Source organism: Anopheles merus, chromosome 3L (assembly GCF_017562075.2).
Source record: "Anopheles merus strain MAF chromosome 3L, AmerM5.1, whole genome shotgun sequence".
NCBI classification, from domain to species: Eukaryota; Metazoa; Arthropoda; class Insecta; order Diptera; family Culicidae; genus Anopheles; species Anopheles merus.
Window position 1 is genome coordinate 8214142 of NC_054085.1, and position 10354 is coordinate 8224495.

The window sequence follows — 10354 nt, forward strand, 5'->3', positions numbered from 1 at the left end:
ACGAATTGCAGTGCTGCAGATTTAACAAACGCGAATAGAATTATTTATTTAGGATCGCATGCACAAGTGTTCTAAACACATTTGCCCATAGCACAATGAGTTCAGTCAAAATAGTTATGCTGTTCATAGTTGGTCTTTCGTACGGAGACGACTATTTCGGCTTATTTGTTATCCATATCTTAGAGACGGATTCAAAACATATCTGTTGCCCATTGGAAGAATCGTGGATGAAGGGTCGTGAAGTTCACGCCAGATTTTGTTAGAGGTATAGAGGTGCAGCAAGTAAAGAGTAAAACAAGGTAAAGCTCCGTGTCATAATGCAAACCCCGGGTGCCATGCTCATTGTGGTGGTATTTCAGGCAAGTTGCTAATTATTTTTAACAGCTGTTCTGTTTACGACACTGAAAGAAACGTGCACATTTAACTATTATTATCTTATTCCCGTATTGTGTTAACCAGCGGTGCTAGTCCTTCAAGGAGATAGTCCACTTGAACAAAGGCGGAGGGGAAAATGCAAAAATAATTCCTTGTTATTGAATTTTGTATTAACATTACTCTCTCGATCTATTATTAAATAGTTGAACACATGAACCCGCTGAGGCGAAATTATTGCTACGGAAATTCGAAATAACTCACTAACCATTGGCCATACAACGTAGAGCACTATTTAACGTATAACTACAAAGCCGCAACAAAATTAAACCGTCCGCTCGAGAGCGATCGTATTACTGCAATACCCATACAGGTTGGCTGGCAAGTGGGGTACGTAAATGCGCGTGTACATAAAATGTCCTCCAGTCACCACACTTTGCTTAAAAAATCGCAAAGTGCGCAAAAAAGAAAGTGAAAGAAATTCTAACTGGTACTAAATACAATGTAAACAGATACATGCAATGAACTGTAATTTAAAATAGACGTCGTTCGTTCACTCTGAGCCGTATTCATAAAAAATAAAAAGATGGTTAAAAGGTAGATATAATCTGTTCTGTTTTTGTGTACACAAATTTAGAAAAAAGACACGATTTTAGAAGACAACAGCGACACTTACAAGAGCTTTATTACAGTACATCCTTACATTATGCAATGTGGGACACAAATGATCATTTTGTAACTTAAAAATGCCGTCTGGCGTATAACGGATACCACACACGATCACGGAGGAGCGAATCTATATCTTAACAATTAAAAACACAAAATTCCGAACAGAGCTTGCCAATTTCCGAAAAGGATTCTTCATTACGACCTTCCCGCCGACTCGCTCTTTAAGCGATCTGAACACCGCTCTGGGCGCAGTACTTCTGCAGCGCCTCCTGGTGATCGGCTGGCAGGGCCGCAATCAGTGTACGAACCTTGCCCCCGTTCGCCTGTGCCAGCTTGCCAAGGTTCTGGACCAGATGCTGGCGCACATTCCCAACGTCCGGCAGCGGGTCGACCGGCTTGGACTGGGCAAAGTTGAGCTGCGAGTAAGCGGCCTGGTAACCGGGCACGTCCTCAATTTCGATGAAGTTGTCCCCATCGATGGCCGACTCGTCCGGCGGCAGCTCAAAGATCTGCACCACCGTTTGCAGCAGCTGCGGCCAGAACAGGACGTACGGTTCGGCCAGCATTTCCGGACACTCGCACAGCAGCTTCGTGATGCCGACAGACACAATCTTTTGCTCCAGCTCGCCGGACACTTTGTTGATGTCGGGAATAAATACGCGTTCCACCACCATGCCAAACATTCTGCAAAACGGATAAGGACGCTTTAGTAGAGAAACGCAGTTGATATTGAGCGGCTCGAGTCATACTTACTGCGCTTGAATGCTTTCGATCATCTGAATCAGTGCCTGCGGACCAACGCGAGCCGTGTAAAGGCAGAGAAAAACGATAAAGCTTCGCACGAACTTTGTCGTTTTGGAGGAACTAAGCCGCTGGAATAGCAGGGAGAAAATTTGTCGCATGCTTCTGCCAAGCTCCTCGCTACCAAAAGAGAACCAAACAAAATGAATTATTCAAAATTTGCGCATAATCACATCGCTTTCCGAACGCATTTCTGAGTTCCCCATTCCCAATACTTACGCGGGATAGTAGAGGAGCAGATTTTGCAACAGATAGAACCCTTCGTGATCGTTGTTCTTGGAGGCAATCATCTTCTGGAACACACCCAGCACGCCGTTCAGCTTGTCGTCGGCCGAGATTTGCGCCGAAGCTTGCCGCACAAACGCGCACAGCAACCGAATCAGTGGTGTCACGTTGCCGGGCCGCTCCCAGAGGGCGGGCGTCAGCAGGCAAGGGAACAGCGCAAGGTACGTGTCTGGAATGTTGCTCTTGCCCTCGCGTATCTCCAAAAACAGTGACAACATCTGGAACACGTATGGCATGAATTCTGAAAGAAACGAAAGGAGTTTGAAATAAATTGAAAATGTTAAGAGAAAAATATGAAGCGGATGGCGTCTTTGAGCCACACACTTACCCAATACGTCTTGCTGAAGGATGCCTTGGAATACAGGGAAAAGCGCCTCCTCGAATGAGCTGACCGCATTGGGATCGGCTTTGCAAACGAGTCTGTTGATATTAAACAATTTAATATTAATTTTTACCACAAACAGCCCATGGCATGGTCCACCCTAACTTACTTTACAGAAAGGGACAGCGTCTCGAACAGGTAGTGGTTAAAGTGTGGTTTCGATGGGTTTTTCGCAACGGTCGACAATATGTCGGTCAGGCGCGGCAATACCACGATCATGAACGGGAGCGACGCTTCCTGTAACGTGTTGAGCACCCGCATAATGCACTTCATGATGTACTCGTTCTCGTTCGAGCCCTGCACGGTGATCGCCGCAAACAGGCCCGCAATCAACTCCGCACTCAGTGGCGACAGTATCTCCTTTGTCACGATCGGCTGCTTGTCCGGACCGCGCATCGTGAGTATCTTGTCGATCGCACAGGCCGCGTATGTGTGCACCACAACGCTAGCCGCGCCGAGATGCTTCGAAACCAGCGGCATCGTCGCGACAATGATTTGCGGTCCCAAGATCGTCCGGAACGTCATGATGAACTTCAGCGCGTCCGCCTTCAACACCGGCAGCTGGTTAACGTCGGCCCGCTCCAGCTCGGGAATGATCTGCTGCTGCGTGAACTGGGGCAGCGGCACCAGCTCGGACGTCTGCGTAACGCCAAGTTTCTGCGTCTGGCCCTTCGAGGCCATCGACGTGACCAGATAGATGGCCGTATCTTTCGCCTTCCAGTTGGTGGCCGGATTTTCCGCGTACTTTGCCAGCAGCACCTGCAGGTACTGGCCGAAAATTTCCACAATCTTTGCCTCGAACTTTTGCAGCAGCGACTTCACCAGATCGCAAGCCGCCCGCCGGCGCGTCTCAACGTCCGAGCCCTCGATGTCACGCCGGATGTACTCCTCCGGGTTGTCCTCGAACAGCTCCTCGTCCGACACGCGGAAGTCCATGTTCGGTATGATGACCTTCTCGCAGATGCTCGCTAGCACGTTCGGATCCTCGAACAGATGCCGGTAGTGGGTTCGCTCCGCCACCGTGCTCAGGAAGCGCAGCGCATTCGAGACGAGCGCATCGTACTTGGTGTGGATGTGCGATTTCACCAGCAGCTCCCAGACGGCCGTCACAAACTGGGGCATGTACGGGCTAAACTCTTCGTCGTACTTGAGCGCGTACATGCACAGGTTCTCGCAGATCTGCGACCTCAGATGCTCGAGCACGCCCGCGTCCTCGTCATCGTCCGTCTTCAGGCACGGCACGTCCACCGTCAGCAGCCCGTGGAACGCCTTCATCCACGTTTCCATGTTGTCTTCGAAAAATTCTGGCAAATCCTGCGAGTTGAGCGAAAAGAACACCTTGCACACGAGCACCAGCGAGTTGTAGATAACGCTCAGTGCCTCCTTGTTGCCGGCGTGTGCCTCCGCTAGCCCGAGCGTGGCCTGCAGCAGATCAGTGAGCGGTTTCGCCATCTTGTCCAGCACGTACTTGATCTCCTCCCACAGCTCCTGGGACTTGAACTCGTACCGGTACCGCTTGAACAGCGAGTGGGCCGTCTGCAGCACACCGTTGATGATGTGAAAGTCTCCGGTGGCAAACTTTTCTATCATCTCGTCCATCAGCTCCGGCCACTTGGTGGGAAAATCGTACTTCCCAATAATGCTGACCGCATCGCTCAGCTGCTTCTGGATGGCGGCCGGCGATTTCAGCATCATCGGCACGATCAGTCCCTTGATGCCGGTCCGGTCCGATTCGCTCACCTTGTTCGGCCCGTCGTTGTCCAGATGGAAGCCCCAGTTGCGCTTGATGAAGTTCTTGAACGCGATTGCGGCCGCCACCCGGATCGTCATGTCGACCTGCGGCCGGTCGATCAGGTGCAGACATAGCAGCGGATAGTTTTGGCTTACCTCAATGCTCTCGATGAAACGTTCCGCTGGATGGAAGGAGAGGGGAACATTGTAATAACAATTCCAACACACGCCACAGCCATGAAACACATGTGGCCCACGCATGACCCAAAGCCACCCGAAAGGTGATGAATACGAGCATCAACACTCCCAACCTACCTGGACGCCGCACTTCCGGATCCGGATTCAGTGTCTGCTGCAGGTAGTTGGCCAACCGCTCGAAGTTGTTCTCGTTGATCTCCATTTTCCTCTGTGCGTGAGAGTGTGTGTTTCGCCGACAAAGACCCGCTTTACCGCCGTCTCCCGCCTAATGACGCGCTTCCTTGCACCGTATCAATTGCACCGAACGCGAAAAGGTATGTGTACCTTTGTAAAGCTAACAATAAATATTATGTACTTGCACGTTGCTGCGAGCGTTTGCGATTCCTCCGTGCGGATAAATTGTGCCGTAGTTCGTCTGTTCTGCGTAAAGTGGAGAGCGGCAAACAGCAGCGACCGGTAGTTTGGTGTTTTTTGTGTTACTTTTGGCAAATTTGCGAGGTGCTATAGCTTGACAGCTGAGGACAGAAATTCACCACGTTTTTTTGTTGCTCCAATGTCCGTACCGAATCCGTTACAATTTAAAATTTAAACCTCGTTTATCGTGTTAAAATAGAAAGCAATGAAAATTTCGATAACTCGTTCGCTTTGTTCAGAGAGTATACAATAGCAAACATCTGCTTATCATATAATATTTAAATTGTGTAATTCGTGCTAAATTCACACGATCCGCAACTCTGGCTAGGAACGCCTCGGAAATGAAACAGATTCCCAATGAACAAAAATATCCCTGCAATAACCCATGGTGAAAACTGAATTTCTGGGCCGTCCTGCGACACATACCCGAAAATCATAATCTTGTCATATACGGACGTTACACGAGGCGTAAACTCAAAAAGTGTACGCTAGATTTGTATGGGAGAGCGTCACATTCCTGTCAAAAGATAGGGTTTTATGGCTGACAAGTGCCACAGATCCCAAGTACCCAAAATTGCTTAAGCAGCTCATTTTGGCACGCTAAAGATCGCTGCTCTAATTCGCCTTTTGTAGTAGATAAACAGCATCAAAGTTCTATGTGAGTCTTTCAAACAGCGCCTAAGCAGCTTCCTTATGCCACGATGCCAGGGATTATTTTTCTTTGTGTTTTATTTTCAAGCAAGCGTCATCGATGAAATAAACAACAAGATTTGTTTCGTTTAAATACATATGTATATTTTTAGATCTTTTGTATTGATGAATTACACAAATTTTTACACAATTTACTGATAATTCACAATCACTTCACTCAATATTCATTATTCAATTGACGAATCTAACTTGTGCAGCAGCAATGAGATTATTGCCGGCGTCCGTCTTTGACACTTTGACAAGAGCCATCTCGTACCGATGTCAATTCAATTAACTTATCTAACTTGTACAGCAGCAACGAGATGATTGACAGCGTCTGTCTTTGACACTTTGACAAGAGCCACCTTGTACCGATGCCATGCATTAAAAAGCTATAAAGTTCCACCAAGTTCGGTACACACTCTTAATAAGCCTAAAGGTTCTATCATGAATCCTACACATAGTGCTAATCAGCCGCAATGTTCCAAAGAGTACCGTGTGCTTGTTAAAACGCTTTATGGTTCCACCAAGTACCGTTTCATCTCTTAATTAGTCACAAAGTACGACATCGGACCGATTTTTCGTTAAATAGCCCCAAATCAGCTATAAAGTACGAGCTGGCTATTTGGGAAGCGTCCGATAAAATCGCATCGGATGAGCGTTGCCACCGCCCTTAGTCAAGAGTTGTTAGAGAAGAGTTGTGTGTTGGTTAGAGAGCGGTACTTGTTCAGACGCAATGCGTTGCGATTTTGCCAAAATGTATGGGATTTGACAGAAGCATGCGTTAACGGCGCACGACGCAGCGTCAAAGTAGAACAATTTCTATTTCGACGCACGTCGTGATGCGTCTGTCAAAATGATTTAACCATATCGGGTGAAAATCGATATTTTTTTACGTTAAATTGTTTCGAGTGCAGTTTTGCGTGTGATTGCACTACCAAATAATTTTATAAATAAAACAAAATAAATGTAGAGAAAGTCATTTCGTAATTGCTGCAAAACAGGTGTGTGCGGGTCAGTATGCAATATGCAATAAAATAGCGTAAACATGCTTTGAACTGTTTTGAGCCCAACTGGAAATGATTTTACAGTTGTAATTTAACAATATAATCACTTCAGAACCTATAAATAATAGGCATTATTGCTGTTTGTTGATGTTTTTCTTTGTAAAATGTGTTGACACATCCATACAGAACGCAGCGAACAGATACCAGAGTGCGTCACGCAATGCGTTGCGATACGCTGCGTCAGAACAAGTACCAAGCCCTTAGGGCCGTGTCGGTGCTTCGTCGCATGCTATTTTACCGCACATAAAATAGGAATCGAATCCGACGTAACATATTCGTTAACTAAATTTTGTTGTTTGGGAACGAAACAGCATTGCGTCACGGTGACATTCGAGTGGTGAATTTAGCTCACCTGTCAGATTAGCCCGATGGCGTCAGAAAACGCGGTTTCTTGCTGGCGTTCTTGATTTGTTGATGCCGATAAGATCAACCCGGGCCGAACAATTCGCGTGCCTCACATTCCACATCATCAACGATTGCTCCAATAATATAATAACCTACAGAAATCCTCGCGAAAAACTACGCCAAGTGCTGCTGACATGCTGAAAACAAGCTCCACATCGAACGATAACGGCAGCAGCATCACCAAGGTCAGCGAATGTAATGTTGTCGATGAATCACCGTCGTCTCAACGTCAACGCGAAGGTCAGCAACCACCACCAACCGAACAAAGCACGGTCGATGGCGGCGAAATATGTTACGATCTGGCCCACTTTCGTACCGTGCGCGTGCTGAACAATAACAGTACGCACAAGTGTGTCGCCCTGCTGGGGCGTTTTAGCAACCTCTCGCCCGACCAGCAGGCCATCGTCGTGCTCGAGAAGCGAGCGTTTACCGAGGCCGAGATAACCACCACGCCAGCGGAGCGTGAAAAAAGTGCTCAACACGGTGAAAGTGAAACCGAGAAAAGCGAACAGCAACCGTCTGACGAGCAGAGGCGAACGTTTTTCACGACGTCATCACGTTTGCACAAGGAGTTCGTGAATGACGTATATGGCAATTTCCTCTGCACCGTAGATCCGGAGCTGAATCGTACGTAACGGAGTATTGGTGCAACTGTGTCGTAAAGGTGATAATGAGTTTATTTTTGCTGCTTTCAAGGTTTAAAAGTGTCCATTATCTATCCTGCCTCGGAGAAACATATCGTTAAGCATACGGCGCAACATCGGTATATGATCGAGGAGACGATCGACCAGTACAATAAAATTACATTGCCCCATCTGGAAGAAGAGCAGCTAAGTTTGGAGGTTTGTCGTGTGACGTTCCAGCTCGTTTGCATAACGAACTTCATCTCTCTTTTTGCTTTTCTCTCCTGCAGTGGCTTTACAACGTGCTTGAACATCGCAAAGAGAAGGAGCGCATCCTGTACGAAGATCCGTGCGACGAGAACGGTTTCATTCTGCTGCCGGACCTGAAATGGGACGGCAAAACGGTTGAACAGCTCTATCTTCTTGCCCTGGTCCGTCGTCGTGGCATTCGCTCACTGCGCGATCTAACCGCAGCCGATCTGCCCCTGCTGCGAAACGTGCAGACGCGTGGAATTGCTGCGATCGAGAAGCGGTACGGAATCGGGGCGTCACAGCTGCGCATTTACCTTCACTACCAGCCCACATTCTACCATCTGCATATGCACTTTACCTATCTGCGATACGATCCACCGGGCGCGGGCTGCGAAAAGGCTCACCTTTTATCGACGGTCATCAACAATCTGGAGCTGGCGGGGGACTATTATCAGCGCGCTACCCTTTCCTACACGCTGAAGGAGACTGACAAGCTGTACGGCAAATTTCTGCTTGCGCAGGAAGCAGCGGACGAACCGGCAGCAAAGCGCAGCAAAACAACGGTTCTGGACGAATCGCAGTAATAATAGACTCGTATTTCAAGTAATTCCTTCACGATCGTTCAACATCTTGAACGGATCTGTATACAATATAGTAAGCACAGCCCTGCAAAATGATCCCATCCACGGGTAAAATCGACCGACTGCTGGTAGAACTGCGGCCCCGGCTACAGTGTGCCAACTTCTTCATCTCCTTCCCGCGCAAGTTTGTCGACATTGAGTCGACCACCATCGAGCTGGCCACCGATCGGATCACGATCGTGATGAAGGGCGAGCGCGAACGGTACGAAATCCGTACCGGCGACTACTTCCAGCTGCACACGCAAACGCTCAGCTCGCTCGTAATTAAAAATCGATACATTTGCTTCCGCGTAAACACCAACGAGAGTGTGTTCGGTTCCGAGCGATTATCCACCGGTCAGGAAATGCCGAGAAGCGACCAGCACGAAGAAACCTTCCGATTAGCTTGCAGTGTGCAGCCAGGCCAAAGGTACCGAGTGCTTTGCAGTAATTGTGCCGGACCGCTTCAACAGTCAGCCGACCCGGCCGGTGATCCTGACATTTCGTTCCAACGCGTACTGGAGCTACCGTCCGAGCAGCTCGATACGGACGATTGGTTCTGTCATCGGCACGATCATCAGCCGTCCGAGGGCGCACCGGAACCTTGCCAGGGGCGACAACAGGGAGAACCATCCTCCCAACTGGCGACAAAGTTTGAACCCCAACCGGGCGATCTGTTCTACGGCACATTCTATGCCCTGCTGCACCGGACCGTTTTGCAGCGCGTCCACGTGCGCAACGAACGCTTCGTGTACTGCAAGCGCTGCCTGCAGTATCTTGGATCAACGCGAAAAAATCGCACCTCGGTTAAGCTTTGGTATGAAAATGTACGCTTTCAGCCGTCGGAACGATCGGCGATACCACTATCCCTGTTCCGCACTGACGATGCGCTGGAACTGTTTCACCATCTCGTGCGAAAGACGGTACGGGAGTTTAATTTCGTCACCCATCTCGGTCTCCCGCCATCGATAAAGCTTATGTTTGAGCTGCGCCGTCCTGGGATGCAAGGTGACGTGTTCTATTTGCTGATGCAAATCATGGACTGTCAGCTAAGCGTGTTTCGGGCGAAGCAAAAACATACCGAATCCGGTTCGTCCGAATCCTGCTCGGATGATGTGGACGACTGTAGAGCTGATGGGAAGGAGGACGTAGCGGAAAATGTGGCGCTTGAACGGATCGATCTGAAGAAAACCGAGCATCAGGGTGAAGTCAACCACAACGACGATGAAGGTGATGATGATGATGATGATGATGATGTATTTATTGACAACTCTTATCGGAAGCATACGATCAAGCTGGAACGACACCGGGCAATGAAGCTGATGTATCAGTACGAAAAATACGACGATCAGCCGCTGTTCGTGTTCTGGCGGGAGGACAGCAATGTGGTGAATCTGGAACTGTCCGAGCCAATGTTCAGTGCGGCGATTCGGTACCTGGACGCAAACTCGAGCTACGTGCCGGAATGTTACCGGGTGAATCTAGGATTTAGCATGAGCTATTTGGACATTCAGTAGACAACCATGTACAGGCAGGCCCGTGAAGGAGGAGCAAAGGCAGCAAAATAACTAGAACGCTTGGAACCAAAATCCGACGGTTGTTGGTTTGTGTCGGAACCCCGATGGGATTTAAAAAATAAATGTTGATATACGTAGAATTTGAAGTGAAGGTTGAAGACTGGAAGAGAAAGATGACTCACGAAATGAGAAATTTTGTCTGCAAATAACCTTCGGTGGACGGCATACGGGTGCTGCAGCTCAAGACCTCGAAGCAGTTATGTCTCGCAACGCGTAATTTGATTAAACATTCCAACCAATACCAGTTAAGACGTTTGCTTCTGCAAGA

The 10354-nt window shown here is 48.4% G+C and overlaps 3 protein-coding genes across 3 annotated transcripts; 2 read left to right on the plus strand and 1 right to left on the minus strand.

Moving 5' to 3' along the window:
* Window positions 1–1024: 1024 nt before the first annotated feature.
* Window positions 1025–4943, minus strand: LOC121598646 (exportin-2). The gene is made up of 6 exons (XM_041925779.1): window positions 4556–4943; window positions 2619–4422; window positions 2456–2547; window positions 2062–2368; window positions 1795–1962; window positions 1025–1725 (listed from the first exon to the last, which is right to left on the minus strand). Exons 1-6 carry the CDS (start codon window positions 4638–4640, stop codon window positions 1263–1265), a joined length of 2919 nt encoding a protein of 972 aa, XP_041781713.1. The 5' UTR covers window positions 4641–4943; the 3' UTR covers window positions 1025–1262.
* Window positions 4944–6949: 2006 nt separating this feature from the next.
* On the plus strand, window positions 6950–8510 carry LOC121598368 (m7GpppX diphosphatase). Its single transcript, XM_041925076.1, has 3 exons — window positions 6950–7641; window positions 7711–7856; window positions 7928–8510. Exons 1-3 carry the CDS (start codon window positions 7149–7151, stop codon window positions 8471–8473), a joined length of 1185 nt encoding a protein of 394 aa, XP_041781010.1. The 5' UTR covers window positions 6950–7148; the 3' UTR covers window positions 8474–8510.
* On the plus strand, window positions 8474–10166 carry LOC121598367. Its single transcript, XM_041925075.1, has one exon. It carries the CDS (start codon window positions 8563–8565, stop codon window positions 10024–10026), a length of 1464 nt encoding a protein of 487 aa, XP_041781009.1. The 5' UTR covers window positions 8474–8562; the 3' UTR covers window positions 10027–10166.
* Window positions 10167–10354: the final 188 nt, after the last annotated feature.